We start from the raw sequence: 19,815 nt of genomic DNA, 5'->3' as shown, positions 1-19,815 counted from the left end.
AACAGCTCAGACACAGTCAAGGGAACATTTCCCCAAACAGATGCTGACCTAGTAACAGCTGGAATCAGAATCAAAACCTCCAAAAATCTAAAGTTCAAAAGGTAACAATTTAACTTGCCATAGAGGAACTGAGAGTTAGGAAATTAAAAAAGATTAGAGTCGTTCTCTCCTGCGTTTCAATACCAGATGCTGTAGTTTTTGTTCCTGTCTCATCTGCAAAACCAGAATGCCACAAGGAAATATAATTCTAGAGCGACTCTGCAGCACACACTTTTATAGCAGCTATATGAAATATGGTGACACAGATTCAAGCTGTCATAATATGCAAGAACACAACTGCCTGACTGCTTGACCGCAGTCGCATGGTCGACGCCTTCATTTATTTATTTAAACAGCTGGGTGTTCCTCACAGATTGATGGATTCTCATTCATATTTCAAACAATTATTTAAATAGAAAAACAGATAGTCGCACGCATACGTTGATAAAATGGAAAAAAATAGATACATTTTGTTTACCACAACAAACGTTTCACAGAAGAGCAGTTGCATTAGGTGAGATTACAGAGGTTTCTCAAGTCTTTAAAGGCAGTGTAGCATCTAACCGACTATTCTGGTTGCTGTGAGTCACTGCTCAACTGATTGACAGGTTGCTAAATTATAGAACAGCCCCGTGCATGGTTATGGGTCAGTGCAGCAAAAGTGTCGAAGCTCTCTGTAGCTGTGTCTCTACTGCTTTATATCTCTGGACAGTGATGTATTTTGCTTCTCCCCCCCCTTTACTAAGTACTTCAGCATCACTAATGGGAACAACAGAAGACGAAAGAGTGGGGAATGCAAAGGAAGGTGAAAGGAAGCAAGATGCAGAGAGGGAGAGACATGGAGAAAGAAATATAGATGACATAAATACTAGGGGAAATGTACATTCCAAACTTATTTATGCACTTTAGTGTACACCTGTAGTGTCTGACTCAGAAGTTAACTCCTCAAGCTCTTTTATACTCAGGCGAGTGAGCAGTTCATAGTCTTAGAAGGTGGATGGCTGCATGGTTAAGGTAGTGTTTAAAAGTGACAAACTAAAAGCTGAAGATGTATTTAATTAGGAAAACCGAGGTTTTTTTAAACTCTTACCATTGTATCGTTTGGCTTTTAATAGTTGCGCATACCGAAAGCAGGTACCTAACAAAGGGAGTCTGTGTAGATATATAAAAAAGAAATGTGTGTGGATGTGTACATGGGCAGTACATGTTACAAGTGGGAAGCTAACACTTTTCAAACTTTTACAGCAAAGCGTTTGTATGCGGATGTCAAAGCTGATTCACTGTGCAGTGTAGGAGTACTGATGACACTCTATAATCATTAAAGCATGAAGAGGCTCTGAGCTGATTGGGGGCATGCTAATCCTTTTTAATTGACTCTCCAGCTCTCCAGTGTTATTAAAACCACCAAGTAACAAAATCAGCTTTGTTTTATTAGCCTGGTCAGCTGAGCAATTAGAGGCCTTTCCGTTATTTGTGTTGGATTTTGTTGATGGATGCGTAGAGTAGGAAAATGGCGTATTTGCCTGGCTGCCTTTGTCTGGAAAAAATTCGATATTAAATACAATAACCGTTTTTAATTACATACAGATTTCATACATACACAGTTTAATAGAGGTAATGAATGTATTTGACTTCAATGCCAGAGATTTATCATCATTTCTCTCAGTTTGCAATGACTAATGTTGGCTTTCTAAAAGGCTTGACAATATTTTTTTCTACAAACAGCCACTAGAATGTTACCTTTTAATTGATAATACATGAACACATAATTGACTTAGCAAAGTCATGACTCATTCCATGCACGTTTGCCAAAGTTATAAGAACAGATGGATATAATATTGTTCCTATGAAAACAAGTGAGTCTAGCCATTGAAAAGAACATTTTAGAAGAATAATAAGGTTTGTCAATACTCCGTCTTTGAAGGTACATTTTTCCAAAAGCTGCCATTCAAAATGAAGCAGTGATTTTAATCTAAAAACAAGGAGCAGATGTTGTTATGGGCTACAGTTTTTTTCTTTATGGGATCCTGAAGAAGCATAGAAGCACTCTTTCTCTAAGGGCAGTAATCTGGCACCTTCTTCTGACACCAGGAAACCATGGATTATGCCACAAGCATCTTGGCATAGTGTTTGATTAGTTAATGTGTGAGAAGTGTCATGTTAATAAAGTTGAGAAAAAATGTATTTATATTCGATTTAACACCATTAAACATACAAATAGTATTAAAGGGTCACTGCAGTTTTAGACAATCAGGCAACTTCAGATCATGAATCTTTGCAAATGATATTTTCTTATAATGATTACACAGTCATCATCTAATGATAATTGCTATTTCATGAGAAGATGAATTTATAATACATAAAAAAAAGGAAAACATATGAAGTGCACTGACAATGACCCCCTTTAGTAACTCACAAGACTACTTAACTGAATAGTTATGCAAGTAAAAAGCAATTAATTGGTAGCAATTATTTAAAGCCGTGGCTTATTAAGTGTTTTCCAGCTTAAGTCCCAACTGAGGAATTTACCATCCCAATTGCTCTTGTAGTTAAGTACATAAAATTATCTGACAACTTTTCCAAGCAGCAAGACTGAGAAGTATTTTTAGGTCCTAAATGATTTCATGTTCATTAAATATTTATGGCAATGACTAGAACCCTTTTGTAGATGTTATGGATTCATGTGAGCAACTTTACAAGTGTAAAAGTTTTCTGTGGTCTTGAAAACTTACAAGGTCTAACAACTTATAAAACTTGACAGAACAGAAGAGAGTTTTGTTACTTGACACCGTTGCACCCCGTGTCAAAACTGTGTGTTCATTCATCCATGACAACACTGTCAAGGATTGCCGAGGGCAGCATGGGTAGCTGTCTGACAATGCAGTACACTCTAGACTGTCATGCTACCATCAATCCACAGCTTTGTCTCGAACTATGTCAAGAAAGACAGGGTGCATGAGGAAGACTGAGAGACTGTGATAGTGACAGAGAGAGACAAAGTGAAAAGAGAGTACAAGAGAGTCAACAAAAGCTGTTGGAAGCATTAAAGAGACAAAAACAGAAATTCAGACAGAATAACAAAAGTGGCAGACACTGACAAAACAGCAAGGCATAATAGCAAAATAACAGAGATGAGAAACCAGAGATGGGAAAATCTTAGAGATTTTCTAAGAAATAGAGTAAATGAATCGAAAATTGTTGTTGTTTTTTAAATGAGTTTACTGTTAGCTAAAGCGTTTGGAGAGGTAAAGAAATAAGAGAGGTGGTTTTCCTATTCTGAGATATGTGGAGGGATCTACACAAAAGCCTTCATTATGTCCTCTCCTCAACCTTTGGTACCATACATACAAGTCCCAGATTCAAAAAGACTCAAACCTCAGACCACATGGAGCTATAACTACATTGCTGGCCCGCATACTTCCTGTACTCACTAAGGGGGGAGAAAAAGATGCAGGTTAAGTTGTCAAAAGCAAAATATAGAGTTGCTGTACCTAATGAGAAGCTTGACTATTTGAATGTTGATTGATAGTTTCCGTAAATGGCCCAGATGACGGACAAATATACTGTAAATGCTTATAGTTACAGTACAGTCACTCTGAGAGCTGAAAGAGCACAAGTCTAAACGTTGTGCGAAAAAAGCCAAGATAAACATTGTGGTTTCGTATTTTTATAAAACAGTTCCAGTCACAATCTGGCGACAGTCCGTGCGCGCCGAAATGAACTCAAATGCAGGAAAAGGAAGAAAAGCTGAAAGAATGTTTTAAAAAAAAAACCAAAACAATTTGTTTGCAGTATATTTTGTGAAGAAAATGCTGTATATTAGCATCTCAAGGTCTAGTTAGAACCAGCGATTGGAACCAAATGGAAATGAACTGAGAAAACAAGCCAGAGATAAACTAATTTTAAAACTGCATAAAAGCAGAGAGTAGTCAACAGAATAGCACAGAGGGAGTCTGATAAGCGATGCTGAGGTTTAGCAATGGAAAAGTCACATTTTTCCTCAGTTCTGCACAGTCTGCTGCCTTTGGAGTGGGATCTGACTAACGCCTGCATTTACTGACACAGCTTATCACTGGATGAGCAGCCTCCCAAGGCTCCGAATCACAGCTTACACTGGATGTATATATTCTCTTTTCTGTGAGTGTGGATGTGTATTCAGTTGTGACATTTTTTAAAAAATAAAATACAAAATGATTATAAAAGACTTGTAGACCTATATAGACTTATTGTGCTATACATTCAGTTAAGGAGCATAACAGATAAAGCATATTATGTATGTCTATGTGTATCTTCTTCCATTTGTCCATTCACGTGTAAGAATCCATACATCATTAGATGATGATCATAATCCCTCTCGGCATTACCAACATCCAACTACATTACATGGACCGCCAAAACAAAACGAATGGTGCTCTTGCTCATTTTCCCCATTTAGATATTACTGCGCAATGATAGATCATCACAGCAGCATTTTAATAATCTTAACACCATTTCAATAATTCACCTAGGTCGTCAGAATAAAAAAAAAAACGATTGCTGACTAATCTGAGGATTACGGTGATGATTTCTGACAGAGGTTGAGGATCAAGGTAAAATGTGATGGGAGATGAGCCATGGGACTTACTATTCTAGCTCAAAGAGGATTAAGGTAAGGATCTATTGGGGAGGCAGCATTACATAAATTGTTTTTGTGCACAACAAAACACGCACACAGAGGCACGCACACAGTCTGTCATGCACACGTGTTTCCCCAGAGAACAGCCACAATGAAAATGACTTTCATTGTTCTGGTATAGTGGTCAGGTCATTTTTTCTTCTTCTTTTTTTTTTTAATGTAAGGAAATGTCATGTTCATCCAATGCTATTAATCAAAAAAATACACAAGTAAAAAGTGCCAGTCATGTCTGCTTTTATTTCTCTATTACATATTACAGCATGAATCGCTGTATAAATTCATTTTCATGGACAATCTGATGCAAGAAGCAGGGATATTTTACTGATAAATTCATTTTTAGACTTAGTCATAGCTTACAAAGAGTTGATCTTGCACCATTTAGGTAAAAAAAAAGGCCCCAGAATGACATCAAGAAAGCAAAAGGAAAAGAGATCTTCCACCTCTGGACAGGATAAGAGCATGTCTTATTTCACACTGTCACCTTCTCTGTCCATTTAAAAGCACTCCACCAACACCACAGCTATAACCTCGGGAAAGATTCTGCTAGTAAACGTCATCATGTGACACGTTAACAAATGGCCACTGCGGGGCCCGAAATGGACTTGTGTCTGTGTACAGTACGAGTGTGAGAATGAGGTAGCCATAAGCATTTTGGCCACACCACGCCACTGATGCCTTCTGACAGAAAAGTCTGCTGTGATTTATGTCACAAAGTTACACACCGTGCACGCATACACACACACACACACACACACACACACACACACACACACACACACACACAGACACAGACGGGTTATTGCACAAATGCATGTCTAGAGTTATTCCACATTGGTTAACGCAGCAAGTCCTTCACAAACCCCCCCCCCCCAAAAAGACGACATTGACGGTCATTGCAAAAGAAGTTAGGAACCAGATGCCTGTGTGTTTGTGTGCGTCGTGTGTGTGTGTATGCATATATGTGTGTGAAAGCTTTGCCCCCTGGTTTCACACAAACACATCTGTATACCACGAATGTCCCAGCTACCTCTCGGGAAGGAGTAGGTTATGCCTGAAGGTAAAACGTCTCCTTTCTGTTGCTGGCTGTGATAAGCTAAAACAACAACCTGGGTGATGCCAGCTGTCTGTGTATTTTGCTCAAGGACACTTTAGTAGGGAGAACTTTGGCATGATATGGAGCTTGAATTCAAATGTCATGGAAGAGGGTAAATAATGCCCCACGATGCCATAGTGAACAGTAAATAAATAAACAAGGTAATGGAATATATGGTTGATGTAAATGCAGCACAATATTTTATTTAATAAAATCTCAGTGAAAATTTAAATTGACAACTTTATTCATAAATTATTTTCTGCAAGGTAAAAAGTTACACCCACAAATGCAGAGGTAGGTGGTAAGCTATTATCCCTGTGAATAGCTCTGACTTATTTAGGGTGCAGATTGAGTGGTTAAGAATGTGATGGGAATTTGACAATGCTCCAAAAGCATATACAGTTACTGTCTGACGTGTGTGTGTGTGTGTTTGTGTGCACATATGTATGTGTGTGTGTGTGTGTGTTAGGGATGGACACATGGAGGGCCTGTCACCACACACTGATGTGTTTATTTCACTGCAGCTGGGGTAATCACTCACACTGAGACAGACGCAGACAGGCAAACACACAAATATTCACACACACACACACACTAATTCATATCCCCACCTGCTATGTGCAGTCAACTGGCTTTGCCTGGCCTTTGGGGTCACTCCAACCCTTTCATGTTTCAAGACAACGACCTCTGCGAAAAACCTTTGTATGAACCACTCAGTGCCTCAGGTTTTTATTTGAAATAGCTGCTTAATTTCACCAGCAAGAAACTTTGCTGATGACTCCACGCTCTAGTTTTAGATACAGAAAAATGTGAATTACACTGGAAGCGCTTTTCATTGAACCTTGTGCTGCACCTGTTACGATTTTCCTGAATTTACTGTCTGTGTCCGTAAAGCCTTTCCTGTTGAACTGCTGAACCCTCCTCGCTGATTCCAGTAGCTTTCCATCAGCTTTTAAAGGCTTTCTATCACAGTCTAAAGAGATTTAGATGTGTCTCAAGGAATTCACAATGCTTCAAATGGGAGCTTTAGAGTGAAAGAGAGGAGAAAAAAACATGTAGAGGAGACTAACTGTTGACAAGAGCAGTACTGTCAGAGAAATGTGAAAAGGTTGTAATAGCGCAGCGGTGTACAGACATTTTCTTTCCACTCTCGGATTAGGTTGACCCTGACCTCTCAAGGCTATAGCCGTCAGGCAGCAGTTAAAATGATCACTGGCTAATCTCTTTCTTCGTATATGTCCCATAATACTTTGTGTGTGTGCATTCCAATGCTGTATCTGCACACATATTTGTCCTAATGTTTAGGTGACTCTCTATATAATCATGTACTGACTTGATGAATATTAATGTTAAATTTGAGTTTATTTTGAGCGGGGGAAGGTCAAGGAGTCGGGTCCTGCATGTTGACAGCCATGCAATACCAGCTGGGCGTTAAAATGTGGCTATCACGTAACCCCGTCGCACTGACAACTTTACAGCAGTTGTCAACTTATATTAAAACATTTTTAGAGAGGTCACAGGACATCAGTAACAAGAACTGTCACTTAAAGGGAAAAAATTGTGGATGTATGTATATAAGAATTTGACAGGCAAAAGAGGACATGGCGAATGTGAATGGCAAAGAGGATACGAACAAAGACGAATAGAAAGTCAGAACAGATAAAAAAAGAAAGTCAGGGCTACAACCTGAGGTCATCAGCAGGTTTTAAACCTAAATCCTTCTAATCAGCTTCAGCAGACAGGGGAGACAGACCAATCCATTTGCTCCAAGATCCCATTATGACAGCAGAAAAAAGAATGGGAAAAGGTAGCAAATTGAACACAGTGGAAAAATTGCTTCAAGAGTCCACGTGTGTGTATTGTGTGTGTGTGGCCATGAGATTTATGAGTGTATGCCTCTGTGCATGAATGTGTTGTGTTAGGTGTCAAAAGATAAAATGTGCTATGACATGCAGATAAGGTAGGGGTACTCGTGTGTCATTAGAGATGAGCTTGGTTACCAAGAAGAAAGTTGTCAATGTTAATGTGCTGGTGTTGCTGTCAGCTACAATGAGTGGAAAGGGCCTTCATGTTTAAATGTCCTTTGTGGTTCCTACTGTTAAAGTGACAACTCAACAAATTTATTTTCTTGATTTCCCTCAAAAGAAGAATTACTCATTTCTAGGAGCAGAAGAATACGATCACTCTGTTTTTTTTCTTTCTTCCATACCACTCATTTCTCTATCATTATCTCTCTTGACACCCATCCTTCATCTCTGCCTTTCTGCCACACTCGCCCTCACTTTGTATGCTGGTCTGTCTAAGTGCCTCCCTCACTCCCTCTCCTTCAGTTTCTCTCTCAGGGGAGCTGTGTACTTAGCTGCAATTGAAAACGACTATCAAACCCCAAGGATTGAAACCTGATTCAGACACTCCTTATCCTGTACAACAGCCTTCTCCGAGTGCCGTGCTCCTCTTCCCCAGTGACCAACTAAATGAAATTATGTATTTATCCATTGAGGTGGGAACACAGCCAGATGAAACCAGGGAAGCAAAGAATGATGTGAATTGTAAATGGTGTTCTCCACTGTAGTTACAACGCTACGGTAGTGGAAGTGACATGTGTGGCTCTTCCAAAGTGGGTGTTTACTGTGTGACACGTTTGATGAGTGAATAAATTACACATGTGCTGACAATATCCTCGAGTCTCACAATATTATCTCACATAGTAAAGGCAAGTAAGAGTATGTGTGTGTGTTAGCAATACACGTATTCATAGAATAGCTGGTCTTGAGCACGGCAAGTGTTAAAGATCGTCTAATTTATTTGTTGTTTACTGAATCCGAATTTACTTTGGTCCAGGTTTCACTGCTATATACATTATACAGAACTGTGCAAAAGTCATGAGTCATCCTCCATTGAAAGTTGGGAACTTCAGGAATATTTCTCTGGAATTCATGAAGGACATTCAAAAGCTTTTCGTTGGGTGTTGGCAGTGTTTTGTTTGCTGGCTGTCCTACACTGCTTCAGTAATGTCGAGGTCCAGGCTTTGAGTGACAAAACAGCTAACGTCCAAAGAAAAATCTTTAAAAGACCTTCAGAAAGCCAAGAAAACTACTGCTAAAAAAAAACCTGTATTGTATCTGTGCAAATAAAGGAATTCAGGCCATTTTTCAGTCTTTTTTTCCCCCGCAGAACTCAAGTACAGTAAAAGAACGTGCAATAAAAATGCTAATGGACAGGAATACAGACTAAACCTCTGTATTCACTGGAGTTTTTTCACATCCTGTACTCAAATTGGCTCTCTGGGGACACTTAACTCTCAGCTTAAACTTTAGGTTTTGGGATTATTGTTACCTTGGCGTACCGGAAACTTGTCAGTTAAACTAGGATTTAGGCCGTTCTCCTGATTTCCCCTGTGGCAGTTCGACATGATAACGCAAAAAAATATCTTATACAAACATGTCGGATGACAAACACCAAATCATTTAATACTAAACGCTGCTTATTCACCATGCCAGTTGCAATGGAAGACATTTACAAATGAAAGCTATCTTGACCCCTGCTGTGTTTTGGAGATATTGAATCTTATAAATTTAGGCTTCGTAATAGTAAAAAAATATCAATTTAACAAAATGTGCCAAAAAGGCACAAGAAATTTTTATTCAGCACAGCCTTCAACCACCGACTGCAGACTGTGAAGGAGCACGCGCACCCATCAAACCACTCAGTTCTGCTGTCTGTCGTTCAAAGTTCCAGGCAATTTCAAGAAGTGTCACGTAAGTAATAACTGACTTTTCAGTGGCACTTTAAAGTTATTTCCACTTGATGATTTCTATTTTTATACCTTTTTACATCTATTGTTGTCTTCATTCTGTCATCCCCTCTCTTCAGTCACTTCCTTGTTCTGCTCTAGCAGTCCTCCTAATCTCACATCTTACTTAACATTCACTTCAGGTGGAAGTTAGCGATTACGCTGCACATACCTCAGCAGCTGGGATGCCCTCTGGAGGGCGACACTGTAACAGAACTTCCTGCTCCAGAGATACTTCTTTTCCCAGGGGTTCTTGTTCAAATGACTTCTTCAGGTCTGGGGAGAGAAACAAGAAACTTAATGCCTAGGGGCAAATTATAATGTCAACCAGACATCATGCGAGGCCATCTGGCAAAAAAGCCTCCTCTGATTCAGCAGTTAGGGAGACCATTTTAGCGATAATGCTCTGTCAGTGTAAAGCAGGGACATTACTTAATTTTGACTTAATAATGACACAGTAATTATGAAGGTGGGGGTGTTTGAAGACAGCAAACATCAGCTGACTTCTCACACTCTTCAGTCCACAACAAGAAAAAAACACTTAGTTACCTTAGTTTGCACAAGGATGCACAAAGCTAACCACACACTTACACACGCAACAAGTACAGTCACTGGTCCGAATACTTTCAAACGCTTTAGCTTCACACATTAAACCCAGTCTGCAATGCACAATGTTTAACCTTGCTTTCCTCCCATACAGATTTCTGAAAGCTGAGGAATCTCCAACAGGCCAAAGACAATAAATGATTCAAGCTAATGGTTCACATGCCATTATAAATGACAGCATTACAAAGCAGCATGGAATGTGCTGCTGGTTCTTTCACTGAATGTTTCAGAAAGGACTGTGCCGTTTTCATTTTGAAGAAGGAAAAAAACCCAAAAAGCTCAGAGTAGATGACTTTAGGACAACGAACCAGGACAACAGAACTGTGGCAAAGGGGACGGTAGAGAAAATGCATCCTTTACATTAAACATTAAAAACACTAAAAGTTTATGTTTGATCTTTTTTATGGTCTCGTATTTCTTACAGTGAGTTACATAATTTTATGAACTTTCAGACAATCTCACTGCTCTGGGAAACCCAACACTAGTTTTTCTATATTGGTCTGTGCGTGTGTGTGTTTTTTTTTTAATTGAACATTGCCCTCTGATTCGTTTCATGTATTGGAAGTACAGTTTGCCTTTCTGCTCACCTCCCTAGTCTGCTGCCTTATGATATACTGCAATCGTGTATCCCTTTCCCGAAGTTGAGCTCAACACATGTAAAAATAATTAGCCTGCCACAGAAAACGGCTCATAAAGGCACGCTGTAACACGAGATAGATGGCAGCATTGCAGGACTTAGCAGGTCACTTTATTTATGGTGCTGATCAAATGCAGTGGATTTCTCCATACGAATGTATGGAGTTGATGTGGGAGTATGAGGCAAGAGACCACTAATCTTTCCATCTAGTCTTTTGGATGTGCAGTAACTTCTAAAGTGTGTAATATGGCAACATCAATGTGCTTTTTTTCTCCTGCAAATTACTTTTTAAATAAAGTACTTACATTCACATCTCTTTAGTGCAAATAAAAGCAAGATTTGTAACTGGATGATAGTCTAAATAATTGAAATAATTTCAGCAAGTCAGAGTGATGGATTATTTTGTTGCATACCTTAAGAAAATGGAGTGAGAAATGTAATGTTGGTGTTTTAATAATATTTTAAATACTACTAACATGGCTTCATTTAGCTGTGGCAAGCTGGTAAAAACCTTTTCTTTAACTTTCAAAAGTTTGAGAGTCACTTTGTTGGTTGGGGGAAAAAGACTTGCAGTTAATATGTCCTCTGCCCTTAGTTTTTTAAAACCATACAGAGAACTTTCATAGGACGGAGCAGTGTGTGTGTGTGTGTGTGTGTGCGTGCGTGTGTGTCCATGTTGTATGTACGTCTATGTGTGTTAACCTTGAATACTTTTGCTTTCCTGGTTCCCAGGTGTACTCTTAATCACCTTATCTGTCAGCAGTGGTACACCATTTGTGGACACACACAGCCACACACTAGACAGGACATTTTTTTAATGCTGAACCAATCGACTCTGAGTCACTCTCTGGGTATTTCATCAGAGCATTCACCTTACAGTGGCTAAAAAGACATGGAAGGTGGAGGAGTGAAAGAGAAGGCAAAATGGGAGGGGGAGAAAGAGAAGGTGGAAGTTGGGATGGCAGGTGGGAGCTGAAAGATGAGAGCCAAAAAAGTTGGCAGCAATAGCAAGACTGTCCCTTTTTTTAAACACCAAAACCATCTGCTTGGTCTGAAGTCTTTTTCATGTCCACGTTGCCTTAATTAACTCATCCAATAAAAATGAAACCACCCTGTATAGTCTTCATTTGTGTCCTTTATTTCTCACAAAATCAGTAATCCACCAAACCTCCTTATCATCAGTCCAACGTTGACTATGTCTCTGTTCTCATGACTCAAACATGTCTTTAAAAGAAAATGAATGGGAGCAAGCCTTTTTAACTCTTAGGTGAGCCTTAAAAATCTCAACTCTTTTAACCCTAAGAACGAAAAATGCCAACTTTTCAAAGACTTCTTTAAACATATTATATAGTCATATTTTTTTCACTTTAAATGACTCAGTCTTTTAAAACTGCTTCAGCCTGAAATATACATTGATACATCTATCAGCACCAGCACATAGCTGGTGGCATGGTGCGCAAGTCCTGGGATCAAACCTCTGGCTGCTGGGACATAACAGTGCATTCCAGTCTTTGTGGGAGACCAAAATATGGGGATGACAAAAAAAATGGAGAAGGAGAAGTCCGCTCTGTCACTACTTCAACCATCTCCTCTCCACTCTCAGCATCAGATGAGTCAGAGTTGGACTCCGGCTGGTCTGATTCTACCTCTGAGACCTCCTCGCCATCTTTACATAGTGTAAAGATGGCGTCTCATGTCCAGAGCCTCCAGTGTTTTTACCAAATCCCAAAAAAACTCATACTTCTAACCATGGCTGCATAAATCACCTGAGCAATAATACCATCAACAATCATGTCAAGATGTGGGATCAAAAATTGCATGACTTGTAATGATTTTCAATGGGGCATTTTTTGGCCTCAGGATAAAATGTGGCTGTTTTTGTACAGCCATTTTAAGCTAATTTAAGGAACAGACAAAACAGTTGTGAATTTTTTTTATTTTTATTAATGTCCTCTGGCAAATATAAGCTATATTCATTCCGCGGCCAAAGCATGAAAATAAAAAATACAAAAAACCGAAATGGCACAAAATGTCCCCTCTAAGAGTTAAAGTACTTGTTTATCATTTTTGATCTCTTGAATTCAGAATCATTAATCCTTCTCGTCTGTATTCATATAAAGCCAAGTGTTTGAGCATGAGACCAGGGTGCTGATCAAACTGTGTTTAGCCCATTAGTTACGTGAGGAATGAAAGGACAAGTTTCATATGCTGTTCTCACACTTTCTCTCTCACAAACACATACACCTTTTTTTGATATGAAAAAATAAATAGAAATACAGTATATAATGCAGAAAAAGACTTTGTACAATTCTAACGAACTTGAACGTCCACATTTGGTATGACCACTTTTATTCTTCAACTGAGCCTGAGGAAAGCTTTCGTGTAATTTATTTAAGTACAGTCTTCAGGAATAGTTCTCCAGGCTTCTTGAATGACATTAAAAGCTCTTTTTTAGATGTTGGATGCCTTTTGTTCAATTCTCTGTCAAGATGATCACACGCTGCTTCAATAATGTTGAGGTCTGGGCTCTGGGGAAGCCAATTCATGACTGACTCTATTCCACTGTGTGCTTTTCTATCCAGGTATGCTTTCACTGCAGTGGCACTGTGTTTTGAGATCATTGTCATGCTGAAAAATGGAGCTGTTGCCAATCAGACACTTTCCAGATGGTACTGCATGGTGGATCAAAATCTAACCAAACTTTTTTGTGTTTAAAGTTCCACCAATTTGGACAAGACCCCCAGTACGACTGATTTTCAGTGCAGTTCTTCAGCCTTTTTTCTTTGTTTCTCTTCTTGAACCCCACCCTTCCAATTCTGATGAGCCTTCAGCAAATACTAGATCAACACAACGGAAGGGTCAGATACATCGCCCAGGTCCTGTGGCAGGTCAGTCATTCAAGTCCAAATATATGAACAAGGCATTAGCGGTGAACATGCTATTACTCCAATGTACACTAATATAGGTAGTAACCTATAACTATGTGATTTTATCCCAACCACACAGTGAGGTTTACTTTCATGTGATATGAATCAAATCAGATTTCATGCTTAGAGTCATATCAGTGAAGAGAGTTATGTGAGGACACAGAGTATTGTTGGGGCTGAATGATAACTTCACAATACAGTCAAGTCCCTGTGGGGGATGACAGCCTGAACAGAGCATGATGGTTCATTATCGGAGTAATCACCCAAAGCTTTAGCCCTAAATCCACCACATGGCTACCCACACAACACAGACACACACATAGAGGAACAAATAGTGAAAGACAAAGAAAGACAGAGGCACAGAGATACTATGACAAATAATAGACACTGGAGACAAGGACAAACAAGCTGGCACAGCACACATGCAGACAGGACAACAGCACACATGGTATGATGTTCACAGTGGTGCAAATAAATAGACTTTCATACGTGCCTTCAAATGTGCAAATAAATAAATTAATAAATAAAACTACTGTAGACATAAGAAGAAAAAAGGGGAAGTGATTGAGGCATGAGACACTTCTTTTATGCCAGGCAATTCCAGGAACAATTTCCTAGTCTTAATTAGTAAGGGAGATGGTGAAATGAGGAGTTGGCTGTGAGTTGATTTCCATAAAGATTGAGAATGAAATTAAAGCAGATTAAAGCAAACTGCTTGGGGGGATGAATAGACACACACACACACATTTACACACATTGATAACTTATGGCTGACAAATTGTCACCAGTTTGGTAGCAAGAGCACATGTTTATTTGAAAGGTGGGATTTTTCTTTGTTTGTGTGTTTTTTTTAATTTAATTATTTTTTTTGCTTTTGGTTTAAGTGTCTGTGACATTGTGTCTGTGACACTGGGGGCCACAGATGTGTGTTGCTGTGCACACATGTGCCCAAGGAAAATTACTGCATGCACAAAACAGGAGGTATAGCCGAATCATTTCACTGAACCCAGTTCACTCATTCATAAATATAACAAAACCATGGCTACATTCTTGAGAGACCTTTTTAGATTTACAGCAGGGTTGAGAAGCAGAGACCTTATGCACTGTTCTTCATTGGGAACGCTCTCATATGTACAGTAAAAGAGTGTCAGCATTTATTCAAAAATGACCTTTTCATGCATAAACTCCTCGTTGCCTTTCTCCTCATCTCCCTCTCCTCGAGTCCATCATCGCCCCCTCTTTTCCTCTCCCTCTGAAACTTCTTCTTCCATTGCTCAAGTAAGACTGTTATTATGTTTGTGGTTAGTTGGTTGCCTCAGGCACCTCTACATAAGCACATTCAGAGCAATTATCTAGAATGGGTGTCTTTGCCTGTATACTACCAATGCCAAATCATATTGGTTTCCCCTCATGCAGCTGCTCAAGCAATAAAGAGCAATGTGAGATTCTTGGGAAAAAAGGAGGAAAGGAGTCTCCTTCGCTTTCACAGAGGATAATTTGTGCATCCACGTCCTTCACAATTGATTGTAATTAAAAAAAGAAGAAAGAAGACCTGCGGCTTAGAAGAAAAGCAAATTGATGCAGGTGATACAAGAAGAAGATATCATTTAATAAACATCAGAAAAATGGGATGTAAATGGATCTGAAATTAAAACGTTAAATGATAACCATCCACTTAAGCCATGGCTATGGTGGAAAGAAATGACATTACAAAGATGTTTTTTTTGTGGATTTGTACTTTTAAAGTCTTATCTACATTTCAGTTGCAGATAACTGCAATGCAAATTATTTCAAGTTTATGATATCCACATCGTGCTTTTTACACATCTTTTGTGATGCAGGCAGCCCAATTTTCATTCTGCCTAGTTAAAATATAATTATAGATATACTCAGTTCAATTATTTTGCATTTGTAATGACTGTAATGTGGGAAGCAGGAGGGACCAGTGGCTTATGGCAAAGTAATTCATCCCTCCATCAGTCAGTTTCCTTAGCTGCTCATCCAGCTTAGAGTCAAGAGGGCAAAGTGATCCATCCACATATCCACCCACTTAACTGCCTATCCACGTAATCCATTTTATCAATTTATTCGAATATCTTTGTTACCCTCTAAATATTAATATTAGGGTTAAATGCTACATTCTGTGTAAATCGACTCTGAAATAATGGTTTTGCTGAAAACAGTATTTGACAAACACAAGTCCAAAACACTGTAAATTTCCAATCTAACCTCAGAAGTACTGTAGTTCATGTATCGTGTGTAGACAAGAGCAGAGACTTCCAAAAAATACTTAACAGTTGATAACAAAAGCCATCTATCACTGTCTAACATGGGCTAACTTCAAACAGATCAGTGAACCACAGGACACAAAGAAGAGTGCCAAAGAGGAAGAACAAGCCACAGCCTGCAGAGCTTTGAAAGCTATAGCAAGCAATCATTGTAACTCACTATACAGTTACCATGTCATTAGATTATTCTGTCTTGGCATGGAGTCAATTAAAAAAATTCTTGGCAGGTCATTAAATCAAACGATTAAAACTATTTTCATACCCAAAACACACACACACACACACACACACACACACACACACACACACACACACACACACACACACACACACACACACACACACACACAGCAGCAGCATAATTGGCCAGTAGTTTCTAATAGAATGCTGATTGGTCTTACAGTTTTTTCTGATTGCTTAAACCCTAACTGTGATTCCTGTAGCACAATCTCTAAAACTATTCAGACTTATAGCAAAACCACTCACTGAGTTTGCAAAACTAAAAGCACAAAAACTGCTTTGCACTCAGTTTGCAATTTTGTAACACACACTTTGCACAACTGTAGGCACAATTCACTGCACAACACTCAATTACCAAATTTCCAACACACTCCTAGCAAAAGTATACACATGTATGGCTATCATTAACACTAATTTGCCAACTGTCTGGCACACTTTCACATGTGAAAGCTTTTTTAGATAATTCGTTCACTTTGCAATCAGCCTAAGCACTATAATACAGGTAAGCTGTGTGTGCGGAGTACAATGGAGGGAGCAGAAAGAGTGAGAAGTAGAGGAGGCCGAGGAAGAGGACGTGGAGGTGAAGAAGTAGGATGAAGAGGACGACAAGGACAAGGAGGAGCAAGAGGAAGATGAGGAGGGGGGAGAGGAAGATGAGGAGGGGGGAGAGGAAGGGTAGGAAGAGTAAGAAATAGAATTGCTGATGACATCAGAGCTACAATAGTGGACCATGTAATCAACCGTGGAATGACCCCCAACGGGTCCAGCCTAACTCGAGCCGCTACACTGTAGCAAGTACCATAAGGACATCTTGAAATGAGAATCGGTTAGTACAGTCACTCCGCACAAAGATTTGTAGCACTGCCATATGCCAATGAGAAACACACCAATACCATTGATGTAAAAATACTGAAATTGTTACTTTACAGAATTGCTAGATGACCAGATGCTGGGGGCAAAGGAAGCATGTTCACTGCAGACCAAGTAACCCATATAGTCATTATGGCGATTGCAAATAATCCTATACTTGGAAATAAACACTTGTGTTTGTTTTGATGTGTTTGAATAAACACCAGTACTTGAAGTTTGGATCCCTCTATGCTTATGGATCTATGACAGAAGTATGAGCTCAAACTGACATAGCCTACCTTGTGCACAGAGAAAGCAAAAGCCAGATGTGTTTTGTATTCATACCATCAGTGTGCAGTTGGCGCATTGTGTGCTTAGTAGATGATGGCCTGTGTGTACTGTTTGATACGGAAACACCATTTTTACGAAGGTGTGAAGAGTTAATCTAGCTGTGTTCGCTTTTGCAAGAGAACTACAATGTTTTGATTATTGGGTGACAGGTTTTCTTATTTGTGTGAAGAGTTTTGCAAAATTAGCCAATAGTTACAAAAAATGTGCTTAAGCAATCAGAAAAAACTGTAAATGTACACACGCATAGCTTAAAGTTTGTCAGGATTAATTCTTTTGCGATCATGCTTTAATGGAGCAGCACTTTTCTGCATTTTCTCCTGTTAATCTCTGTTATTGTTCTGATTGTAAAAAATCTTTCTGCTTTAAAAAAAAAACAGTGCAGTTAGACAGAGAAACAAATTGATTATAATTTCATTGTGATTGAGTGAACTAAGAACGACCCGAGAGCAGATTAAAAAGGACTATGTGGTGGAAAAATCAACTATTGCTCAGACAGGTGAGCAAAATTAAATTTGCATTACTGATTGAAATACACAAATCGCCATCTTGCCATTCAACAATATACAGTAGGACTGCACGTTTGGGGTGATGCCACTGCTGAGTATTGTTTTTAACATTACAGTCATTGCTAATATTATAAATACTAGTTAATTTGTACAAGACTGATAAAGATGAATACATGTTTGTCAGATTTAATCTGATATATGGCCATGCTGAAGTTGTCTGCGTTTTTATAAGAGCAGTTTTCATCATTGGTTCTTCAAGCATTTGATAAAGTCAAAGACTCCTTAAAACTCTGATCTCTTATACAAAAGTCCTGATAAACCAATAAAACTCAAAAATATTTTAGAAGTGAAAGACATGTGACCTTGAGTGGCACAGTCATTTTCAGAGTGGTTATATAGGGAGTCATTTTCTCTAAGTGACTTTAGAGAGTCTCTTTCCACTCAGACCAGTTCTTTCACTCAATGCCCCACCCTGTCATTTCGACACTTCACAACCTGTGATCAGCTCCAGACACCAGACAAGGTCTTTCCATCCACAGTCAGGTTTCGAACAAGTAAACAACTCAGCTCGCTGACATAGCAACAGCATTTCCTCTGTGTTTCCATTTTGTATAATGACTCATTAACACAAAAAACAAGATCAAAGGTTGAGTGCTACCTCTGGTAAGAGACAATATGTTCTGGGGACAAACTGAGTGTAACCGTTCATCTGTTCTGTGGTTGGGATTTTTTAAGTTTTATATTTTTATATTAAGTGAAATATATTGTGAAGATATTTTTTTTAACATACATTAAAAATCTGCATCATTCTAAGAATCAGTTCACTTTTCACACACATAAGGGTTCAGCTGTTGTTTCGTATGTAGCCTACAATATAAAGTACATGGAAGTGGCAGTGAACTGAATGGTATTGTAATGTACTTTGAACTTTAAACTTTTTTTTAAGTTCAGGTTTTATAAGAGTTTATTTTTACAACACATTTTGTTTTGCTTTAACCTTTGACTTTTGTTGTTTGTGAGACCTATGTGAAACTTCCTACCTCCCTTTAAATTGTCCCCTTTTTCCCCTTCTAAAAAGAAATGTTGTTGGCGAATATGACAAAACAAAACAGTAACTATATAGTATTACGTTGCGTGACACATATGTAATTTTCCCCATAAATGAAACTTTAAAAGGTGACTTGAGTGAATGAGTGAGTTCTGTTGCAAGTAAATCAACACCACGGCTTACCATTATAACACATAAGCGCACCCTGGAGCAGTATTTGACATCTGGGAAAAAGCTCTGTGGCTTAGAGCGGTGGTGAAACACCATAACCACACTCCTACACACACACGCACACCCTGTGGATTCCTAGTACAAAAATGTTTATTCAGTGTTTGCAAACATCATGAAGTCACTTTCAGAGCCAGCAACCAATATCCTCCCGATGATATCACCAAGAGAGCACCGAGGAACAGAGCACTGAGGGTTTTCCACTGGAAAGTTAATTCAGGGTGACTGTGGATGGATGTATAGCAGAAATATGTATAAGACAGTGTGTTTTTGCTATATGCATTACTCGAACTGCTACTGTAAGCATGCCATTTTATACTCAAAAAGGTCAAATGTGAAACTGCAACTGTGGCTGCTGCTGCTGAGCGCATACATCCAAACCACTGCAGTGATTTCCCTTTGCTGAGGTGGGGAATGATTGTGTCTAATGCTATAAGCTACAGTAAAGACAGGTTTAAGCCTATGTGAGTGTAGAAACTATGAAAAAATGCCTGCACACAAAAAGAAAAACCAAAAAAATATATATATCACTGTT

The 19,815-nt window shown here is 38.9% G+C and overlaps 1 protein-coding gene across 2 annotated transcripts in view; it reads right to left on the bottom strand.

The window, feature by feature from the left end:
* unc5ca (unc-5 netrin receptor Ca) overlaps positions 1-19,815 on the bottom strand; it is a 189,972-nt gene that overhangs the window by 54,819 nt on the left and 115,338 nt on the right. For both annotated transcript variants that reach the window (XM_085475563.1, XM_085475564.1), the window contains exon 4: positions 9,773-9,876. In XM_085475563.1, coding sequence (XP_085331689.1) covers positions 9,773-9,876 — 104 coding nt within the window. The remainder of the gene's footprint in view (positions 1-9,772; positions 9,877-19,815) is intronic.

Source organism: Copadichromis virginalis, linkage group LG12 (genome assembly GCF_057382275.1).
Source record: "Copadichromis virginalis isolate Kocher_CV1m ecotype Utaka linkage group LG12, C_Virginalis_male_GT1.1, whole genome shotgun sequence".
Lineage (NCBI taxonomy): Eukaryota > Metazoa > Chordata > Actinopteri > Cichliformes > Cichlidae > Copadichromis > Copadichromis virginalis.
The sequence above is the reverse complement of the archived record's forward strand: the minus strand, read 5'-3'. Positions and strand labels throughout refer to the sequence as shown.